The sequence below is a fragment of the Barbus barbus genome (genome assembly GCF_936440315.1).
Source record: "Barbus barbus genome assembly, chromosome: 11".
Taxonomy (NCBI): domain Eukaryota; kingdom Metazoa; phylum Chordata; class Actinopteri; order Cypriniformes; family Cyprinidae; genus Barbus; species Barbus barbus.
This window is the reverse complement of record NC_136739.1, coordinates 17,711,327-17,735,714: the sequence shown is the minus strand read 5'-3', so window position 1 is coordinate 17,735,714 and position 24,388 is coordinate 17,711,327. Positions and strand designations below refer to the sequence as shown.

The window sequence follows — 24,388 nt, the reverse complement described above, 5'->3', positions numbered from 1 at the left end:
GGAGAACTTAACTCTCACATGAGAGGGAACTCAGACGCTCAGAAGGGAGCGACACGCTCATAAGTGACCCTCTAAATAAGGGGAACGATGCCAGCTCAGCCAACAAAGAGAGCACAAAAAGGGAGCAACATGCTCATAAATAACCCTCTAAAGTGAGGAGAGCAATTCTAGCTCGACCAACTATGAGAGCAACCTGACAAGGAGGCCTAAAGAAAGGCCTGACGTGCTGAGGTTTCTGAATAACAGAGCTCTGGGAGCGGAGACTCGACTCTCATATGAGAGGAAACTCAGACGCTCAGCAGGGAGCGGCATGCTCATAGGCAACCCTCTATAGCGAGGGGAGCAATGCCAGCTCAACTAACAGGGTAGAGCTCGGAGGGGTACAGCAGCAACAAGGAGCAGGTTGTTAAGTAACAAAGCTCTGGGAGCGGAACTCTACTTACAGCAAAAGAGGGAACTCACACGCTCATACGAGAGCAGTATACTCAAGGTGACCCTCAACAGTGAGGGGAGCAAAAACTAGCTCTACCATGATAAAGCTCTAGAGAGCGGAGAATCTACTCTCAGCATGAGGGCTCAGACACTCAGGAGGGAGCGGCATGCTCATAAATAACCCTCCACATTCTAGGCGAGGGGAGCAAAGCCAGCTCGACCTACAAACAGAGGGATACCTAACAACCCGAACAAGCTGCTGGAAAAAGTATCAGGGTAATAGGTAGCTGAACAGAAGGCAACAAGGGCTCAGGGAAACTGCTACTTAAAACCCGAATAAGGGTGGGCAGTTCTAAGCTAAACCTCATGCGCCTATTATGGCCTCGTTTGAAGAACAAAAGGGCCAGACTTAGAAAATGCTGCTCCTCAGAGCCAAAGCATTGTACTCACCCATCCATGGATCCCGCGCAGAAGAACAGTCCAGTGTAGGGGCTGAAATAAGGGCGCAGGAGGTGCTCACCTAACCTCAGTCAGGTGGTAGAAAACTGAGGTTGAAGGGGAATTAGAGAGGGGAAGATGAGGGCTTTAGATGTACAGGCCCCCTGAGGGAAGGAGAGATGTTCAACTCTTACCCTGGCCGAGAGCGTTCCAACGCCCCGTCCGGACCACCTCCCTCAGGTCTTGCTACCTATCTTTGACCCGCGCCACCCTTGAAACCCTACCCGCAGGCGGGGAAGGGCGCGAGTTGCGACATTAGCCTTCTGTGCCCATCTCTGATCCTCAGATCGGGATGGGCCAGGACCCCTGCGCTGTTTGGGCTCAAACCTGGACCTTCTTATTTAAAATGAAGGTTTTAAAAGCCGCTGAACACGCCTTTGCCTCCCTAAACTTTTAAACCACCGACTCGACGGAGGTACTAAAAAGTACAGAAGGCGAAACCGGAGCATTGAGAAGAAAGCCCTTCTCTCTCTTCCCAATATCTGCCAGGTTCACCCACAGATGTCTCTCCGTTACCACCCTGGCCGCCATAGAACTGCCCATAGCAGAGGCGGCCTGCTTAGTGGCTGCTTAGTGCGTATGCATTGCCATTCCAGCGTTTTTTTTTTTTTCTCAGATGACGTCAGCGAAATCGCGTCATTGTCATCCAACAGCTCGCCCTCGCTCGCGACTGACGAGCGCGAGAAGGAAAACCCCTTCTATAACTCATTGGCGAGAACCACCTGCAAACCCCATGAGCTCATTTTCCTCCGTGCTTCAGCAGCGGAGGGTCCTGAACCGCGGGAAGCAGACGGCTGCCCCTCTTTCCTCAAAAAGAGAGACAGACGAGAGCAGAGCTTTTAGAAAAACGCTCGCAGTACGCGCAGCGCGCAAACAAAAGACGCAAAGATCATGTGAGTCATCAAGCATCAGATAACGTGGATACGGATGCACACATCTCTTAACGCCTTGCTAGTGCTCGCATTACAAAAGTAAACCATACTTATCTTGTAAGGTGCACGCTTCAAACAAACAGTCATTGAAGACGAACAAGAGGGTGATGCTTTCTCCCGGCGCCCTCTTATACTGTGGTCGCACCGGGAGTGACGTCATAGGCTGTCGCCGGCCAAAATTTGGTGTTTTTGTATATATGCTTCAGACACGGGTCACGTAGATGGAGTTCCCCATAGCGACCTCTAGAGGACGCAGTTCGAAGTTCCCTTGAAAGGGAACTATGGTTGTACCTGCATGAATAGTCATGTGACATGCGTTTTAGGTTGTGTAGTGTAAACGGAGCGTTCTGAAACGCAGCGGAAACGCCATTGTAAACAGACATCGTTTTCATTCTAAAACACCGTGTTAAAGCGAAAACGCACTAGTTTAAATGGGGCCTTAATTTCACTTTCACTTTCGAGATTCACGATCGCACATACTCTATTTATATTATGGAGCGGCAGTACTTACCACACATTTTACAAGATCAGATGCTTGTCAGTGGTGCTCAGGATCTGTAAATCATTCGCCATCATCCTCAGTCATCTCTCCTTACTCTGTTTATGTGGTAAATTAAATATTATGTTCTGTAATGTAACAGGCTACCGCTAGCAAGAAGCTAACCATTTATTAGAACGCATTATTTGCTTTCCGTGCCTTTCTGAATACAGACACCAACCCATCCCTGGACTTCACATCCCCTGCACAGCCTGTAATGTAACATTTATTTCTATGATCTGCCATTTTCGCTGTTGTCCTCGCTTGTTTCTTCACAATACCTGCAGAACTTATGATGATTCGGCTGTGCAGGTTGGGTTGGCGGCTGGCCTACAGCATGTATATGCAAATGTTGGGGCGTACATATTAGTGATCCCGATTGTAACATCACAGTCAGTATTATGTTCCGATTCGCCTATTTTTCAGTGGTCTTTTGCATTCACAAGCTTTACATAAGAAGGAGGAAACAATGGTGTTTGAGACTCACGGTATGTCATTTCCATGTACAGAACTGTTATTATTCAACTATGCCAAGGTAAATACAGTTCCCTTCCAGGAACTTCGAGCTGCGTCCGGAGACGCTATGGGAACGCCATCAGCGTAACCGGCACTCTGAATATTGTATACAACCAGTCCAATTGATGGGCGAGGCGTCACGGGCGGGGTGACGTCACGACCAGGTATATAAGCATGTGCGGCGGAGCCGGCGTCAGCTTTTTGTCATTCAGCAAGCACTCTGTGTGTTGTCAGTCTGATTCTCTGTCTTGTAAGTCCTATTTGGTGTTGTTTGTCTCAGAAACAAAGGAGAAGATGCCTAAGCTAGGCAAAGACGAGGGGCGATCCCAGATCACGTTTCAGGTGGTGTGTTAGTCCTTGCCCTCGTTACATCACGAGTGGGGACACACACACAACCTGTGCGTGGTCTGCTTGGGTGCAGCATCGGCTCTTGAGGGAGCCGATTGCCTGCACTGTGAGCGGCTCCCCACTCGCTGTTGGCCCTGCTGCTGCCGAGGCAGAGCGGCGGCTGCACGCGTGGGGCTCGCAGGCTGATCTGGCTGGCGAGAGTCAGACGGGCATGTCCCTATCTCCTCCCGTATCCGCCAGATCTGGCGCCCCGTCTCTCGGTGCGGAAGCGGTTCTCTTTCCCCAGAGACGAGGGCTCGACGCTTCATCTCTCTTCCTCCGAGGAGGTTGATGAGATGAGCGTTGACGAGGTTTTCGCCGCCTCCGTCGCTCCAATGTAATAGCGAGCTCTCCAAGCACGCTGTCGGTCCCGCTTTTGCAAAATCAGAGCGGTGGCTGCGCTCTTACGGCTCGCATATGGATCATCAGATCCAGCGCCCGCTCTCTGTGCTTGGAAGCGGTTCTCTACCCCCATTCTCTCTCGTCCCGGCCATTCGTTCCCGCGGGAACTGAATGAGCGCGGGTTCACGGCAATGCCGCGGGTTGAACAGACGCTTGCTAGCTATCTTTTTAGGATTGCGTGGAAAAACAGTATGTCCAGCTATAGACAGGCTCTAAAAGCTGCCAGGGCAGAGCATATCCGCAAACTCATAGATAATAACCAAAACAATCCAAGGTTCTTATTTAGCACAGTGGCTAGATTAACAAATAAACAGACACCGCCCGATCTAAATATTCCCTCACAGTTTAATAGTAATGACTTTATGAATTTCTTTACTGATAAAATAGATAACATCAGAAATACAATATCAAATGTAGATTCTAATGCGTCTAGTATTTCAGCTTCATTCATCGCACCCAAAGAAAAACTGCAGTGCTTTACAACTATAAGACAGGAAGAGCTAAATAAACTTATCAGTGCATCTAAACCAACAACGTGTTTATTAGATCCTGTACCTACTAAACTACTGAAAGAGTTGTTACCCGTAGCAGAAAAACCGCTTCTCAATATTATTAAGTCATCGTTATCTTTAGGTCACGTCCCAAAACCATTCAAGGTGGCGGTTATTAAGCCTCTTATTAAGAAACCACAACTAGATTCTAATGAACTGGCAAATTACAGACCCATTTCAAATCTTCCGTTTATGTCAAAAATTTTAGAAAAAGTTGTGTCTACTCAATTATGCTCCTTTTTGCAAAAAAATTATCTCTATGAAGAATTTCAATCAGGTTTCAGGCCCAATCATAGTACAGAAACTGCACTTGTTAAAATTACGAATGACTTACTACTTGCTTCAGATCAAGGCTGCACCTCGTTGCTAGTATTACTTGATCTTAGTGCTGCGTTCGACACTATAGACCATAATATACTCATAGATCGATTACAAAAATATATTGGTATTCAAGGACAGGCTTTAAGATGGTTTAGATCCTACCTGTCTGATCGCTACCACTTTGTTCATTTAAATGGGGAGTCATCTCAATTATCACCAGTAAAGTATGGAGTACCACAAGGATCTGTCCTAGGTCCTCTGCTATTTTCAATTTACATGTTGCCCCTTGGAAATATTATTAGAAAACACGGGATAAGTTTTCATTGCTATGCTGATGATACTCAATTATATATCTCAACAAGACCAGATGAAACTTCTCAACTATCTAAGCTAATAGATTGTGTAAAAAGTGTAAAAGATTGGATGACCAATAATTTCCTCCTACTAAATTCAGATAAGACAGAGATATTACTTATTGGACCAAATAACAGCACACAGAATCTCGTGGATTATAATTTGCAACTAGACGGATGTACTGTTACGTCCTCTAAAGTCAAAAATTTGGGTGTTATTTTAGACAGCAACTTGTCCTTTGAAAATCATATTTCCCATTTTACAAAAACAGCATTCTTCCATCTTAGAAACATTGCCAAGCTTCGAAGCATGCTACCTGTTTCTGATGCAGAAAAGCTAGTTCATGCATTCATGAACTCTAGACTGGACTATTGTAATGCACTGCTAGCTGGTTGTCCTGCATCTTCAATAAACAAGCTACAGATAGTCCAAAATGCAGCGGCTAGAGTTCTTACCAGATCAAGAAAATATGATCATATTACTCCAATTTTACAGTCTCTGCATTGGCTACCTATTAAGTTCCGTATCATTTACAAATTATTATTACTTGCCTATAAGGCCCTAAATGGTTTAGCACCTGCGTATCTAACTTGTCTTCTACCACGCTATAATCCAACCCGCTCCCTAAGGTCGCAAAACTCTGGACTTTTGATAGTACCTAGGATAGCAAAGTCCACTAAAGGAGGTAGAGCTTTTTCACATTTGGCTCCCAAACTCTGGAATAGCCTTCCTGATAACGTTCGGGGTTCAGACACACTCTCTCTGTTTAAATCTAGATTAAAGACACATCTCTTTAGCCAAGCATTCACATAATGCATTTTATAATCTTGTACTGCAGTTATATCTATATTATTATTCTTTAGCTTGGGTTGAACAATTTATTTTTGCTTAGATGGAACAGCAGCTACGCTAATCATGTCTCTGCTTGTCTCTACGTTTCTGCCACGGGATTAACATCCCGTGGTAGCCAGGAATTACAGAACTTCAGTCCGGATCCAACCATTACATGATCTGAGATGACCGAACACCTGAGATGGAGGATCAGCGCCGGGAGATGACGTATGTGTCCCTGATCGTAGGCAGAGGCCAAACGCCTGGATGAACGCCAGAGACAGATCCCCATTGAGGACCCCGCCACTTAGACAGCCATCGGAAAAGACCACTGGAACCAACTGAGCCCATTCAATCTGACTTGCTGCAGTTTGGAACTGAACTGCTGGTTTGTTTGGCCAGAGGAGAACTGCCCCCCGACTGAGCCTGGTTTCTCCCAAGGTTTTGTGCAGTGCTTTGACACAATTTGCATTGTAAAAAGCGCTATATAAGTAAAGGTGACTTGACTTGACTTGACTTGACTATCTGTCTCCCTCTGCGGCATCGTCATTTAAAGGCTCGTGCCCGGGTTGTGGGCAGAGGTTATGTGAGGCGGCTGCTGGGCGGGCGCAGCCTCCTCCGCATACCAGCTCCTCGCGCAACAGGTCCTGACGGGCGAGCCCCAGGACCGCGGAGGGCGACCCCTACTGGGGTGGAGCGGCTTACACCGCGGCACACGGTGACCGTTTCCCCTCAGGTGCTCTCCAGGGATTTGTCTGTCAACCCTGCAGTTCCAGGGCACAGCAGGTCCCAGCGAGTGTTGCTCTCAGGTTCTTCCGCCTGTGATTTCAGCGGGCCTGAGAAACTCGCCTCAGCCGCCAGATTACGCGTCTCCTGTCGGTGCGCCGCAGCGAGGCAGCGGTCTGGCCGCTTCTCTGACACCAGAGGTCAGTCTCGAGAGACTGATTCCCTTAGTAGCTCGTTGGACAGCGAGCTGCCGAATGTGTCTCTCTGGTTCGTTCAGATGTCCTGACGGGCGAGCCCCAGGACTACGGAGGACGACCCCTACTGGGGTGGAGCGGCTTACACCGCGGCTCACGGTGACCGTCTCCCTTCGGTGCCCTTCGGGGATTTGTCTGCCAACCCTGCAGTTCCAGGGCACAGCAGGTCCCAGCGAGCGTTATTCTCAGGTTCTACCGCCTGTGACTTCAGCGGGCCTGAGGAACTCGCCTCAGCCGCCAGATTACGCGTCTCCTGTCGGTGCGCCGCAGCAAGACAGCGGTCTGGCCGCTTCTCTAATACCAGAGGTCAGTCTCGAGAGACTGATTCCCTTAGTAGATCGTTTGGCAGCCCGGCAACGGCTGCCGAACGTGTCTCTCTGGGTCCTGCGGACGGTAGAGGCTGGCTATTCCATCCAGTTTGATGGGCCACCCCCGCGGTTCAACGGGGTCTGTGTGACTACGGTCCGCCCCGAGCAGGCTCTGGTCCTGGAACAGGAAGTCAACACTTTGCTGAAAAAGGAAGCCATAGAGTTGGTTCCACCTCACGAAGTGTACACCGGCTTCTACAGCCGGTACTTCATTGTTCCGAAGAGGGATGGAGGGCTGAGGCCCATACTGGACTAGCGTCTCTTGAAACTCTCAGTCAGACCGCTGAAGTTCAAGATGCTGACGGTCAAGCAGATCGTGTCTCAAATCAGGTCTGAGGACTGGTTTGTCACGATAGACCTCAAAGACGCCTATTTCCATGTGTCCATCCTTCCCTCTCACAGGAAGTTCCTGAGGTTCGCTTTCGGGGGCAAAGCGTACCAATATCGGGTTCTTCCCTTCGGCCTAGCACTCTCACCCCGCACTTTCACCAAGTGTGTGGTCCCGTTGCGACTGCAAGGCATCCGCATACTAAATTACATCGACGATTGGTTGATTCTTGCTCAATCAGAGCAGTTGGCAGTTCGGCATCGAGATGTCGTTCTTGCCCACATGAAAGATTTGGGGTTAAGACTAAACGCCAAAAAGAGTGTGCTTTCTCCAGCTCAGAGAACCACTTATCTAGGCGTGGTGTGGGATTCGACCACGATGCAGGCTCGTTTGACCCCTGCTCGGATCAAGTCGATCCTCACGGCAGTCAGGAGAGTGCGAGAAGGCCAGCCATTCACTGTCAAGCAGTTTCAGAGGCTGCTTGGGCTCATGGCAGCTGCGTCCATCATGATTACTTCTGGCCTGCTGTACATGAGGCCCCTACAGTGGTGGCTCAAGACCAGGGGGGTCTCCCTGAGGGGAAACTCGCTCCGCGCTGTCAAGGTGTCACAGCGCTACATCCGTGCCTTAGACATGTGGAGGAAACTCTGGTTCTTGTCCCAGGGCCCGGTGCCGGGAGCTCCTTGTCGCCACGGCTCGTAAGCGACGGACGCTTCCCTCACCGGTTGGGGTGTGGTTATGAGTGGCCACCCTGCCCACGGTCTGTGGAGTGGTCGCCACCTGACGTGGCATATCAACCGGCTAGAGATCCTAGCTGTCTTCCGTGCGACCTGAGAGATCGCCACATGCTGGTCCGCACCGACAGCACAGCAGTGGTCTCTTACATCAACCACCAAGGAGGTCTGCGGTCGCGCCCCTTGTACAAGCTGGCTACAAGCTGGCACACCAGATCCTTGTGTGGTCCCAGGGCAAGCTCCTATCACTGAGAGCTGTGCACATTCCTGGGTATCTCAACGTTGGAGCAGACGTCCTGTCGAGACAGGGGCTGAGGCCCGGGGAATGGATGCTTCACCCCCAGGTGGTGAAGCAGATTTGGAAGGTTTCTGGCCAAGCACAGGTGGACCTCTTTGCGACTCGAGAGTCGGCACAATGTCCCCTTTGGTTCTCTCTAGCTCCTCCGGCGCCTCTGGGACTGGATGCTATGGTACAGACCTGGCCGAGGCTTCGTCTGTACGCCTTCCCCCCGATCGCTCTGCTCCCGGGAGTTTTGGCGAGAGTGCGCCGGGACGCGGTCAGCCTACTGTTAGTAGCGCCGTTCTGGCCGGGCCGAGTATGGTTCTCGGATCTGATTTCTCTCCTCAACGGCACCCCGTGGCCGGTACCGATCAGGAGCGATCTCCTCTCACAGGCCGGGGGCACCCTTGTGCACCCCCGCCCGGAGTGGTGGAGGCTGTGGGTGTGGCCCCTGAGGGGGCACAACTCATAGCTTCCGGTCTGTCAACCGAGGTTGTTGAGACCATCCTCCAATCCAGAGCTCCCTCTACGAGGAAACTGTACGCCCTGAAGTGGAAACTCTTCACTTCATGGTTCGGGGACCGCCAGCTCGACCCAGTCAAGTGCCCGATTTCGCGCAGTTCTGGAGTCCCTGCAGGCCCGCTTCGCCGCAGGGTTAACCCAATCCACTATTAAGGTCTACGTGGCAGCTATCTCTTCGTACCACGCCCTTAGTGGTGGCCAGTCAGTGGGCAGACACCCCCTAGTTACACGTTTCCTCCGAGGTGCGCTGAGGCTGAGGTCACCGGTACGACCCCGTGTCCCCACGTGGGACCTGGCTGTGGCTCTGTGCAGAGCACCCTTTGAGCCTCTCGGGGAGATAACTGATAGACTCCTCACGATCAAGACCGTCTTTCTACTGGCTATCACCTCTCTGAAGAGGGTGAGTGACCTTCAGGCCCTATCTGCGGCCCCTTCGCATATCGACTTTGCGCCCGGTTCGGCGAAAGTCTACCTCTACCCCCGTGCGGGGTATGTACCGAAGGTTCTGACGGTCGTACCACAGCCGGTCGTACTCCAGGCCTTCTGTCCTCCTCCCTTCAGGGAGCCCGACCAGGAAAGGTACAACTGTATACATCCACAGAGCTGCCCTGTGGAGAAAGACGGACCAACTGCTTGTGTGCTTTGGTCCGCCTAAGAGGGGTCTTCCAGCTTCGAAGCCCACTCTTAGCAGGTGGATAGTGGATGCCATCAATCTGGCGTACGAGACCTCTGACCTTCCCCCGCCGCTGGGAGTCAGAGCGCACTCGACCCGAGGTGTGGCGGCCTCCAAGGCATTCTGGACAGGTGTCTCTACGCAAGACATCTGCAACGCTGCTGGGTGGTCCACGCCCCTGACATTCGCCGGGTTCTACAACCTCGACATCAGAGCCACTCCAGGCTCCTGCGTCCTTTCAGCCTGACACCAGGGAGAGACTTGTCAGTCTGGCAGCGTTGGTATAGCGTTCCCATAGCATCTCCGGACGCAGCTCGAAGTTCCTGGAAGGGAACGTACCAGGTTATGTATGTAACCCAGGTTCCCTGAAGGGAACGAGAGCTGCGTCTCGGGCCACACTTCCGGCATCCCTGCCAGCGCTTGCTTCATGAGTTGAAGCTGACACCGGCTCCGCTGCACGTGCTTATATACCTGGTTGTGACGTCACCCCGCCCGTGACGCCTCGCCCATCCATTGGACTGGTTGTATACAATATTCAGAGTGCCGGTTACGCTGATGGCGTTCCCATAGCGTCTCCGGACGCAGCTCTCGTTCCCTTCAGGGAACCTGGGTTACATACGTAACCTAGTACGTTTTCCATTCTATGGCACCTTTAAATACTTTACATGCATCTACTATCATTACAATGCATCTAGGGGAGTGCGGGGCACAAACTAACGCAGGGTTAGTTGTAACACACAGTTTTCACACATGCTAGCATAACTAAATTTAAGGTATTTACAAGTTGCCATATCAATACTATTGTAGGATATCAGAGACTGAATCAGACAATTTTAAGATGCATCAGAACACTGAAACCTGAGGAGCTGGAATGCAGAGAGGCCTCAAAGCTGTAACAGGACAATGCCATAAATCGGATTCCTGCTTCCTAACTAGCAAGCCTCTTTCACCAAACAACTTGCAACACTGAGGAAAAAGTAACACTTATTGATAATTCCAATTCAAGAAGGAGACTGTCAAATTTGTTGCAAATAATCAAGACTGATTGTCAAAGAGATGGCCATCACGTGTTCCACGATTGTATTCACTAGCTACAGACTCTCTCTTGGGCGTGTCTCCACATAGAAGACAGTCCAACCAACATTCCTTTGTCTAAAGAACATGCCTTCGTTCTCCATAGAACTACACAGACTTTCTTTTTCATATGCCCATAAAATCATCCTAAAAGGACATTTTTATACAGAACCCCACATATGATTTTAATATCCTTGTTTTAATCACTCATTGTGTATGTCTTGCTTTTAATAAGTATTGAATAGCTCGAGCCTTAAAGATAAATATTGCATATTTAGTATGTATGAGCTTGAAAATCCATGCTTTAAGTGTTTCTTCCAATCAATTCTTTGTCAAATGTATCATAGTCTTGTTATAAAAATCAATGTTGAAAAGGTATACTTTGCACGAGCCTGTAAAGTTTGGACCATGTGACTGATAACAAGCTGATGATAAAGATGTAATGTAAAGAACACCCCTAGCTAAGATAATAGCCTATCTAATTGGTCAAGACATCCAGATGGGATGGTCTGAAAGCTGAGTTTAAAACTCTTGTCCGCTTTCTCCTCCCTCTTCTCTTTTGCTCTCTCTGACTCTCGCCTCTCGTCCCTCTCACCGCGTGCTGCACTGTGAGCGTGCTCTGGCCCACAGTGCCATAATGAGAAAGAAAACAACTTAGTCTCGTTACATCCTTTTATTTGTATTCTTTTACTTTAGTTTATTTTCTTTCCATGGAGTTTCGTGTGTTAATGTAAGTTTGCTACAAAGTCCAGCTCCGACTGCACTCAAAACTTCCAGCAGACCCAACTCCGCATCTTCAGCCAACGCCCAAGAGACATCACTTCAAAGACTACTGAACTTCCAGCCAATCAGACACTTCGGGGAACCCCCTGTCTGCAACGAGGACACAACCCCGTTACACAGGCAAAGCAAGCAATACACCTCCAGATTCTAACTGTATTAGGTGCAGTTAATATAAATCTTAGCCTCATTGAGAAACTCAAAACGAGGGTTAAATAAGTGATTGATGGTTGTTCAGGTCTATGCAATTGAACATATTGCTGTGAACTTGGGATTTCACATTTCCATTCTCTTAAACTCACCCTTTCCTTACTTTCTCTCTTTCTGCAACGTGTGAATGTGTGAATGCTTGTGTTCATATGTTAGATTAGTTTATGTCTTAGGTTTAACCCATATAAATAAAATCTTATTTACATTGAAAAGAGAAGTATCTTGTGTTTTCTGCTCACAAGTTAATGCCTTAATCTGTCGATTTCGTTACTGTGCTATTTAATAGTGTTTTCACTATATTTGGGATTTTAATATCCAGTGTCAGAGTTTGTTCAGTGAATCGCCGTAACACTGATTCTGTTCAAATCCCTATAAAACCATAAATGATTCCCTTTGAGCTAAATTAAACTATTTCTTTAAATTACGTATTAATATTATATGTAATACCCTTACATATTGGTGGAGAATGCGGGCAGATTAATCTAAATTGTGAGCATAACCAAGTTATTTAATCTTTTTCTATTGCCGCGGATGAGAGACGAGACTATAGTGTGTGTGTGTGTGTGTGTGTGCGCGTGCGCGTGAGTGACGTCAGCTGCGCGCGCCCCGCTTGAATGAATGAAGACAGCAAAAGAGCTTCTCAAACTGCAGTAAGTGAACTTAAAGTTAACATCTGAGATCGTACAATAAGGTTGATATTGAGCGTGTTCCTCGCTTTCTGTAATGCCTTGTTTTATAGCTGAAGTGATGTCCTGCAGATTCCAGGTCAGTCAATAGCTATTCTCCTGAATCTCAGTCTGTTAGCAGAACGAAGCTAAACTGCAGTGATTCAAAGGGAAATAAATCGGTGGATAAAGAATAGTTTTGAGCGTGTTCCTCAATCCTATTTGTCAAAGCCTCATTATTATTCATAGTTTGATTAGCAGTGCGTGTTCCATTGTTAAATCATCTATGACTCCCTCAGTTAAACATTAGAGCATAACGCTCGTATGTTTGTGTAACTGTTCACTAAGTGAAGTTAATCTCGCTCAACACTGCGTGTGTGCAGGAGATTTTAATGGGTTTTAAAAGCTTTATCAAGTAAAGTTTAACTTTGAACCAACAGCGAAGAAAACCTGTTGTGTTTGTGTCCAGAGAAACTGGCACGGCTTCTGATACAGCACTGTTTCCCTGCAGTACCAAGCTGCTATTAAATAAAGTTTAACTCTGAACGAACTGAGAGTTTAAGCGCCACATCGCAGAACAACTAAAAGCGGTGTTGTTTATTTGTACAGTGTTGAAATGCGCTGACATTTCATGTAACATGCTTAACTGTACTGGAATGCAACAATTCATGTGCTAGCCCACTAGAGTTTGTTTTGGTTTCCACAGTTACGATCGTGACACGGAACGCTTAACCTACTTCCGGGGCAACTTTGTACTGCGCACGCGCAGCACATCGATGCTGATGTAAACAAACTCATGCTGTTGCTAAGCTAACGAAACGGTTGTGTTTACATTGAAGTATATGCTAAAGCCATTAGCCGGCTTTCTGCAGTTAGCAGTTAGCCTTAACATCCAGTGGTTTAATACAGTGTGTGGGTTTGAAAGCTAAAGTGGTTTAACCCTTTAAACACCTCTCAACTAATAGATGTTGTTGGTCTTTCTTATTTTTCTAATTTCTCACTTCTTACCACTTATTTGCATTTACTAGAAAGGGAAATACTAGTTCACAATTATTAATTGTGCCTAATTCAAAATTTAATTAAAACATTAAATTTATTTGGAATCATTCAAATTTCCCTCAGATCATTTCATATGATCAATACTTCTATTATTCTCTTCAGGGCCTAATCATTTTAGATACAAATAAGTCTTGAACTTGGAAAGTTTAAGTAAACGTATTCTATCTAATCGATTTATTACCCATATAAATAGATTATATTCAGACTTATACTCACTCATTACTTTATTGCGTGTTATTCCCTCATTCTTCCTGTTTTGGTTATACACTTAGCCACTATTTTTATTTACTGATTTCCTCCTTTAATTTCAATTTTTGTTTATTTTTGACATGTATTAATTTTCATTTTACTTTGTCTCACCTGAGCCTTAATAGGAGACAGTGTTATCCCTCACTACGAGTTCAAATAAATTAAAGAGACAAATCTCTTGCACCCAAAATTTTATTTTTGTTGATTAGTTGTGGAGCAACTGACAACAACTCATAGTCGGGCATAACTGCTTGCTAGTGAACCCGATTCACTCGATTTACTGTCTCTTTCTCTTCTCTCCTGTTCTCTCCTGCTTTCTTTCATCTTCACTTTTCACATTTGTGGGGACCTGTAAGAACCATCAATCAATTCTAAGTGAATGAGATACACAATCTTGTCAAAAAAGGACAAATTATCTTTACGAATTTGATTATAATTGTTCTTCCTAACCTCCCTACATTAAAACGCAATCAAAATTTTAACATCTCATGCAACGCTGAGATCAGTTTTAATAGACGTTTTGAGCAACCGTTGCCTTTGCAGCCTCCCTGGTGAGCGGTCCAACTGTAAGGTGTGCGTTGTCAATCCTGTCAGACTATAAAAGAGATATCAGAATTATTATTATATTCATCTGTCTAGAACAGGTATTTAATAATATTGTTTGCCTTCTTGATAACATTTAATTGAAAGAAAGAAAAAAATTAAATAAATAATTTTCTTCATTTGAAAAAAAAAGGAATTGTTTATTTTAATTGAATTTGTTTTTCACCTGTTTCTCTCTTTCCCCTCTTCCTCATTAGAGTGACGAAGTCTTCACATGTTTAGTCTACCACCTGCGACCAACACAGTCATCACCACACTACATTAGTGGTTCAAAATCACTGACACAACACTTAGCTGTCGCACCACACATAGGCTTTCACTCCACACAGATCTGTGTCAGTCTCTCTTCTACCTTGCGTGCCAACATGCCGCAGACTGCAAACCCCTTTGCACAAGGGGAAGATGGGAACACTTGGCTGAGAGGCACGACAGACAGCCTCACCCCCAAGACCTTTGAACTGTTATTATTTTTAATAATAATCCTAAGCCTGAGAAGATTCCTGACACAAGATTCAAGCCAGAACAACAACCACGAGGAGCTAGTCAAAATCGCCAGCTCTCTAAGCTATGCCTTCACAACCCAGCTGAAACTGAGCGACAAGCACGCCACCCACCTTCAAGAGGAGCTGACATGTGTTCAACGCTGCATAGACAAGCTGGAAGTGAAAGTTCAAGATCAACTCAAAGCACCCAACAAAAGGGAGCAGGAATCAACGGAACAAGTTAAGGAGCTCCAAGCAGCCCTGACAGCAGCTCAGCTCGAACAACAACATGCAAAGGCTGCCCAGAAAGACCTGGTAAACAGACTCCAGTATGCTGAACAGCTCCTAGAGAAAGCCAGGAATGACATCAGCGACAAGAATGCTGAAATCAGTGCTTTGAAAGACCACCTTGAAAGGTACAGTTCTAAAATAGACAATCTGACCCAACAACTAGACGATACCAACGATCAGCTCTACATGGTCAGAAAAGAACTTAAACATGCTAATGAGCAGAAACAAGAGCCAAGGCGAGAGAAACAGCTCTCAGCCTCACCTCTGCTGAGCAGAGCAGAGTCCCTCAGTCAAGAACTCGTATACAGCGAAAGAAGCGAAGAGCCACAACCCAAAACCTCACCTGCCTTCGCCACAGAACTCTTTCCTGTCAACGAAAGAAAACCTCCCATCCAAGCAGACCTCGGAGCTGCACATGGGATGACCATCAATGACCTCGACAAGCTGTCTAAAAACATCAGCAAGTTCAACCCGAACTCCACAGAGGGCCACACCATCCAGGCCCATCTTCAAGATATCGACTTCTATCTGGAAATGAGACCTCATGTGACTGACAGAGACAGGTTATACCTCCTTAGAGCCATGGCCAGTTCCGAGGTACGAAACTTTCTAGATCGACAGCCCAGTCGAACGAAGTCAGACTACCAGCTACTTCGTGAAGTCCTGATTAAAGAGTTTACAGACTCTGAATCTGAACATGGACTGTTAACTGCCTTAGAAACCAAACAAGGTCGACAAGAGGCTCCACAAGCTTACTACAACCGACTCCGACAAGCCTACTTCGGTGCACACAACGAACCTGACCTTGAAGAGGATGTGAACTTCAAAAGCCTTTTCCTAAGAAATCTGCACCCTGGAGTCAGCCACCATCTAGGCGTCATGGCCTGTCCACACTCCATGACCATCCAACAGTTGCGTGACCTAACAAAGAAGGCCTACAACAAGCAGAAGATGGCCTCAAAGAAAGGTAACAATACCTCCACACTCTTGAACTCTGTCAACAAAGACTCAAGCTTTGCACTGGATGACACCCATTTGCATCACAACACCAGAGGCCTCCGTCAAGAGCACAGAGAACGTGACCCCCATGTCCACGACAGCTATCAGCCCAACCGCTGGAGAAATCCATGGGACCAGCCACGCTTCTCAAGAAACCACAACAACTGGAAACCTAACCAGACATCCAAAGGTAATCGCCTGACTCATCCAAGAGCAACTCGTGTGGGTAAGCGACAACGAAACCCACCTCAGCACCACTCAGACATTCACAGTGCTGAGTATGCACAAGAACAAGACAGCTTACCGTCAGAAGACATGGAACAAGTCATGAAACAACTGAACGAGTTCCTTCAAGATAAGCTGAACACGGATGACTACAAAATTGAGTCGTGCTCGCTGTGATCAGCGACAGAACGGAAGGCCGGTGATCACATGGTACAACACCATATCAGAGATGACAAGCACCTGTTCAACAACCACCCAGAATGAACAAAGTCTCTCACGGCCAACCGTTGATGAAAACTGAGGTACCAGAGAACATCACCTCAGTCACCCATCACTCACTAGCAAACTGCTAAATGAACTCCAACTTCAAGAACCACATTCATGTCTGTGCAACAGCAACCACCAAAGCACAGAAGGTCAGAAAGTCTGCCACATCCAGAAGGCAGCACAAGAGGAATGCAACATAGGAGACGAAGTTTGCATCCCAGCTTCACACAGCCATGCCAAACTACCTCCGACTGTCTGCTTAAGAACTTCCTGCCTTGCTGGACTGACCCCATTAGATTATGAACACGCCCTCATCCACTCCAAGGATGCAGAGAGCCAGTCTTCACTGACATACCAGAAAAGGGGGGAGACAACACAGACTGAAACAGATCTGACCACACCTACTCTACACCATTAACACACATAACATTACCTACACCCAGAGGTAACCACATCTACTGATAACACATTCCACAAACATATTCTTCTCACAAGTAGAATATACAAATTAGAATTAGAATATACATAACATGAAGTTACATACACCACCATGAAGAAACATGCAGCTATCATCACAATAGGTAGAGCACCTGACACTAAGTTAAGGTACATTACTTCCTAGCTGCACATGACATCCTAGCTCAACAGAAGTTGCAAACCACGCTAGGAAAACCCACAGCAGCTTTGTTTTGTTTTGTTCTTCTTTCACCTATACTTTTCCTTCCCCTCTTTCTCTAGTAGGTGAAACACCTAGACACCCTGCAAGGGTCAAAGGTCTGATATTAGGATTGACTCGTCACACCTAATATCCGCAAGCCACTCTATACTGAATGGAAGCCAGAAAGCTCCATTCACGATAGGTCAATTCATTTTACCACAAATGATGCCACCAGAAACTAAAGGTGAACATTCTTAAGTCCAGACAACTTAGAAGGAACAAACTATTTTAATCACAAAACTTGATCGAAGAATCAAAGTATTCAACCGAATTAGAACAACAATTTCCAAATTGAACTGTTCAAATTACTAAACTATATTGACTAATTGAATATAACCGTCTGTACCTCAAATAACCTGAGGACCTGCACCAATACAGTAACTGTCATGGAGGTGTTGTCTTGTTGTTTTCTGTGTTCTTGTCTGCTTCTTCTGCCTTTGTTTTTCCAGCGCTCGACAACGTCTTCAACTAAACACCTCGCCGATCGAAAGGGGGAGATGTAGGATATCAGAGACTGAATCAGACAATTTTAAGATGCATCAGAACACTGAAACCTGAGGAGCTGGAATGCAGAGAGGCCTCAAAGCTGTAACAGGACAATGCCATAAATCGGATTCCTGCCTCCTAACTAGCAAGCCTCTTTCACCAAACAACTTGCAACACTGAGGAAAAAGTAACACTTATTGATAATTCCAATTCAAGAAGGAGACTGTCAAATTTGTTGCAAATAATCAAGACTGATTGTCAAAGAGATGGCCATCACGTGTTCCACGATTGTATTCACTAGCTACAGACTCTTTCTTGGGCGTGTCTCCACATAGAAGACAGTCCAACCAACATTCCTTTGTCTAAAGAACATGCCTTCGTTCTCCATAGAACTACACAGACTTTCTTTTTCATATGCCCATAAAATCATCCTAAAAGGACATTTTTATGCAGAACCCCACATATGATTTTAATATCCTTGATTTAATCACTCATTGTGTATGTCTTGCTTTTAATAAGTATTGAATAGCTCGAGCCTTAAAGATAAATATTGCATATTTAGTACGTATGAGCTTGAAAATCCATGCTTTAAGTGTTTCTTCCAATCAATTCTTTGTCAAATGTATCATAGTCTTGTTATAAAAATCAATGTTGAAAAGGTATGCTTTGCACGAGCCTGTAAAGTTTGGACCATGTGACTGATAACAAGCTGATGATAAAGATGTAATGTAAAGAACACCCCTAGCTAAGATAATAGCCTATCTAATTGGTCAAGACATCCAGATGGGACGGTCTGAAAGCTGAGTTTAAAACTCTTGTCCACTTTCTCCTCCCTCTTCTCTTTTGCTCTCTCTGACTCTCGCCTCTCGTCCCTCTCACCGCGTGCTGCACTGTTTGAGCGTGCTCTGGCCCACAGTGCCATAATGAGAAAGAAAACAACTTAGTCTCGTTACATCCTTTTATTTGTATTCTTTTACTTTAGTTTCTTTTCTTTCCGTGGAGTTTCGTGTGTTAATGTAAGTTTGCTACAAAGTCCAGCTCCGACTGCACTCAAAACTTCCAGCAGACCCAGCTCCGCATCTTCAGCCAACGCCCAAGAGACATCACTTCAAAGACTACTGAACTTCCAGCCAATCAGACACATCGGGGAACCCCCTGTCTGCAACGAGGACACAACCCCGTTACACAGGCAAAGCAAGCAATACACCTCCAGATTCTAACTGAATTAGGTGCAGTTAATATAAATCTTAGCCTCATTGAGAAACTCAAAACGAGGGTTAAAAAAGTGATTGATGGTTGTTCAGGTCTATGCAATTGAACATATTGCTGTGAACTTGGGATTTCACATTTCCATTCTCTTAAACTCACCCTTTCCTTACTTTCTCTCTTTCTGCAACGTGTGAATGTGTGAATGCTTGTGTTCATATGTTAGATTAGTTTATGTCTTAGGTTTAACCCATATAAATAAAATCTTATTTACATTGAAAAGAGAAGTATCTTGTGTTTTCTGCTCACAAGTTAATGCCTTAATCTGTCGATTGCGTTACTGTGCTATTTAATAGTGTTTTCACTATATTTGGGATTTTAATATCCAGTGCAGAGTTTGTCATACGGCTCGTTCAGTGAATCGCCGTAACACTGATTCTGTTCAAATCAAATCATAAATGATTCCCTTTGAGCTAAATTAAACTATTTCTTTAAATTACGTATTAATATTATATGTAATACCCTTACACTATATAGAGAAAAGGTGCGCCAAAATTCAAAAATCTTTTGAAGATGTAGCTGAATATTTATTTTACCACAGCAAAAGTACATTTCTGGCTGAAGTAAATTTTTCATCCCAGTTTTTAGTATTCATTTAAAATGAGACAATTCTGCTATTATTATAATCTCCAATATTTTATTAATCAGTTTAGATAGTTTTTTAATGTTTCGTATACTAGCAGATGACACCAACTGGTTCTAAATTCCAGTTGCGCAGATGGGGAACATTGTAACACTGCGTTTTGTGATCAGGGCACAAAACGCAGTCCCAAGCATAGTTGCATTGTATTCATTGTCAAACTCCAAAATTAGAATATTTTTCATTCTTAAAAAAAACACCATTATTTGAAAAAGTTAAGACATTTATTTTATTAACAAAATATTTTAGTTTGTCTTGTAATTATTTTTTTTCCATTAGATCATATAATATTTTAAGCAGTCATGTGGTCATGTTACAATGTGTCCCTCAGATGTTACAATGTACTCCACCTACGGGGCATTATGAAACAAAGTGACATATTTGTGCAAGAAAATTGTGAAATTAATGTGAATAAAAATTATGCTCTGAACCTCAGGTGGAGTTATACAAACTGAGAATGTCAAAAAGTGTTAGGATGTACCCTGTGCTCCCCTATATTTATCTAATTAATTTATATATTTATCTATATAACTAATACTTACGAACAATGCAATGTGCTTTTTTTATAAACAAAATGAGTATGTTTGTAGAATTCTAATGATTACCTGTTTCAGTTGGACTCTCTGTTACAACAGTACCAGACAATGTAGAGAGAGGGGAGGTAATTTCTTTGGGGTCGCGTAGCAATATCCTGAAGTCCTTCCGCATGAAAACCATGTCACCTAAAGCTATTTGCCTGAGCTCAGCCTCATCAGCAGCCCTGGAGCCTGCAGCCAAAGTCAGAACACCCATTTGACGAAGGGCATCAGCTGGTTTTTGGACACTGTCTTTGGATTTTTTACTGGTTAGGAGCAACACAAGCTGTGGCACTTGGTCTTGTCTGCGGCTCCCACTCTCAGCTGTGAGCATGCTGGTCCTCACAAAATCCAAGGCAGCACCAATGTTGACTTCAACCGACGATTTGGGTTTTATTCTTGCGAGGTCAGAGATTAGCGATTCCTTTGAACTGAATGAGTTGAGGTTGATCTCCATCCTTGGGGTGGTGGAAAACATGGCCACTCCGACCTGCACCTGATCAGGACCAATTGGCATGGTGTCAATAAACCTTTTGATGAATTCTCGCACTGCATTTATTACGATGGTACCCATGCTACTGTCAATGAGGAAAATTATATCTCTCTTCTCAACAGCCAAAGCTAAAAGGGGGGGAAAAAAGAAGAATTCTGCTTAGTCCTTCTGCAAATTCTAACCAAAATCAGGTAACCTAAATTAGCTCTCATCATTTATTTAAATTGAATAATTAAGGTTTGGCTTGAAGGTTGTTTTACAAATACAATCTATTAGCTATCACCAATCTTTTACTTGACATAAAGATGGCATAGATTAATCATATATGCAGTAAAAATTAATTAGCATTAAGTGATCATTCATTTAAAAATGGACATTTGCTGTGACCAAAATTTTATAATATCCTGAATAAACGTACAAAAACTTACAAAACTTGAGTTATTTCTCTCCACTTGAAAGCTATGCTACACTTGATTTAGTCTAAATATTGTGTTTTAGAGAGAACAATCAATGAAGAGAACAGTTAACTACAAAACTTTTTGTATGGTTCATTGGTAAACAGCATATATTTTTTACAACATTGGTTTTTAATCCTGGTCCTTGGGACCCACCACTCTGCACATTTTGTATGTCTCTTATCTGACACACTCTGTGCAGTTTATGGAGCTATAACCTGATGAGATGATGAACTGAATCAGGTTTCAGTGTAAATGGACCGAAACTGAGACTTTTGAGAACGATGGCGTGGCTGCCCACATTCACTCTGCATATCCTTGACGACCGTATAAACAATAACATCATGCACATTGTTATACCCATAGATTTGTATGGGCAGATTTCTCATTCGACTGCTCCAAGCACGCAGATGCGTCTGCCATCGAAATAATAGGGAATCTACCTATACATATTCTTGCTGTCAAACAATTAATCACAATTAATCGCATCCAAAATAAAAGTTTTTAACTTTTACTTTAATTTTACTTTAACTTTTAAACTTTAGCAGTTTACATAATATATGTATGTGTACTGTGTATATTTATTATGTATATATAAATACACACACATACAGTATATATTTTGAAAATATTTACATGTATATTCATTTATATATTTATATTCTTATATTTTATATTATATATAAATATATTTAATATATAAACATATATTTTTCTTAAATATATACATGCGTTTGTATTTATAGGGGAAGTGGTGTGTGGCCAAGTATGGTGACCCATACTCAGATTTTGTGCTCTGCATTTAACCCATCCACACAGTAGTGAACATACACCCGGAGCAGTGGGCAGCCAATGCTGCGGTGCCCGGGGAGCAGTTGAGGGTTCGGTGCCTTGCTCAAGGGTCTCACCTCAGTCGTGGTATTGAGGGTGGAGAGAGTGTTGGTTATTCACTCCCCCATTTACAATCCCTGCCGGACCTGAGACTCGAACCCACGACCTTCGGGATACAAGTCCAACTCTCTATCCGTTAGGCCACGACTGCCACATTTATATAAACATTTGTAAATATACACAGTACACACACACACATATTATGTAAACAAACACTTTTATTTTGGATGCGATTAATCGCTATTAATCTTTTGACAGCACTAATACATATTTATGGTTGTACCTGCATGAATGGTCATGTGACATGCATTTTAGGTTGTGTAGTGTAAACGGAGATTGTTTCTAAAACACAGCGGAAACGCCAGTGTAAACAGAGATCGTTTTCATTCTAAAACACCATTTTAAAACGAAAATGCACTAGTGTAAAGGGTGCCTTAATTTCACTTTCGAGATTTGCGATCGCACGTACTCCGTTTATACTATTGAGCGGCAGTACTTACCACACATTTTACAAGATCAGGGTGGGACCCACCACTCTGCACATTTTGTATGTCTCTTATGTGACCCACTCTGTGCAGTTTATGGAGCTCTAATCTGATGAGATGATGAACTGAATCAGGTGTGTTAAATAAGGGAGACACAAAATGTGCAGAGCAGTGGGTCCCCAAGACCAGGATTGAAACTACTAGCTTACAGCACTCAAAGTATATTGTATAAGTTTTGCCTCTAAAATACCAGACAAAGAAATACTGAAAATATTTGAAAAAAAAAACACTAAAACCTTTTTTAAACCAATTTTGTTGTTTAAATGTCCACATCTCTGATAATGTACTGTTATTATTTCCCGCTCTTCAGTTTCACTATGGAATCCCCCTCATTCATTAATTACATACCATCTGTGAAATCTGTTTGAATCACTATATATAAATGCATCATTCATTCATTCATTCATTCACTATGGTGCGCTGGGCGACCCCATTAATGTATGGCAGTATCTGGTCACCCACGCTTGCCATTGTTCTGACATCAGGAGCAGACAGAACAAAGCTTTTGTCTGTAGCAATAGCTTCCAGTTGGGCAGTAGCAGAATCACCCACAGCAATGCCAAAGGTGTACACACTGTGTCACGATAAGAAGGAGGAAGCAGAGATGCAGGTGAAACAATGGTAAGTATTTATTGATAGTCACATGACACGAACACAGCACAGTCTCTCGGATGGGTTGGTGGCGCAGGGACACGATGAACAGCGTGCTGGTGACGAGTGACGACGGTGAATCCAGTGCCGGTGAATATCCAACGAGTGATGACGGTGAATCCAGTGCCGGTGAACATCCAGACGAGACGAAACCCACGAAGACTCCAGACAGACGATGACCAGGAACACTGAAGCAGACGGCACACAGGGAATGACACAGAGGACATCAAACAACGATCTGACAAGGAGAGGAAAGTGCGGTGAGACTTTATAGGTGAGTAGATTGGCAGCAGCTGGTGCGGGAATTGAGATCAGCTGGCGCGCTGATGACTGGAGTGAGCGGTCACGCCCACTCACACATACACACACACACAGAGAACAACAATACACGAGACATGAAGAAACCAGTGAATTCATGAACCGTGACACACTGGCCTGCTTTAGGGCCTTCTCGCCCTGACTGACATCATCAGTGGACTCCCCAGCACTGATCACCACCAGCACCTGGGGTACCCCTTCCTCAGCCCTGCCTCCTGCATCTTGACTCAACAGACTGTCTGCCACCTCCTCCAAAGCGGCCCCCAGATTTGCCTCATTACTGCCAGGGTACTTAAGCCCCCGGATAACACTGAGGACATTCTCTTTGTTGTCATAGCTATTGAGATAGAACTGAATCTCAGGGTCAGAACCATAAAGCATGAGGGCTACACGGATTGCGTCCCTGCCCACGGCAAGCCCTTCAATCACTTGGACAGCCAAATCACTGATAAGGGGGAAGTTGGCAGCTCCAATGCTCTCTGATCCGTCAATTAAGAGTACAAGGTCAGCTGGCGCACGGTGTTTTCGTGTTTTTTGTCTTGTAAGTCGCAATGTTTTTGTACATCTTCGTCTCGTCTACCTGTCTTTAAGCGCGCATACAGTCGTGAGTTTCTGCTCGATGTTGGCAGAATCACATTTTTTGAGTTAAACTCAGCGTACGCTGAAGAGCTGCAGGACCTCGGTCTGCTCCGAAAGCCTACTCCATCACTGACCCCCACTACTGCATCTCGCCCACAGCGGAGGCGATACAAGCGGCGTGAGAGGAAGCAGAAGAGGGGTAAGCGCGGAGGTATCCGAG

At 44.9% G+C, this 24,388-nt stretch overlaps 1 protein-coding gene across 1 annotated transcript in view; it reads right to left on the bottom strand.

Annotated features, from left to right (window-relative positions):
* LOC306877225 (collagen alpha-3(VI) chain-like) overlaps positions 1 to 24,388 on the bottom strand; it is a 77,279-nt gene that overhangs the window by 34,553 nt on the left and 18,338 nt on the right. The window contains exon 3 of the mRNA XM_079428858.1: positions 20,267 to 20,857. Within this exon, the coding sequence (XP_079284984.1) occupies positions 20,267 to 20,857 (591 nt within the window). The remainder of the gene's footprint in view (positions 1 to 20,266; positions 20,858 to 24,388) is intronic.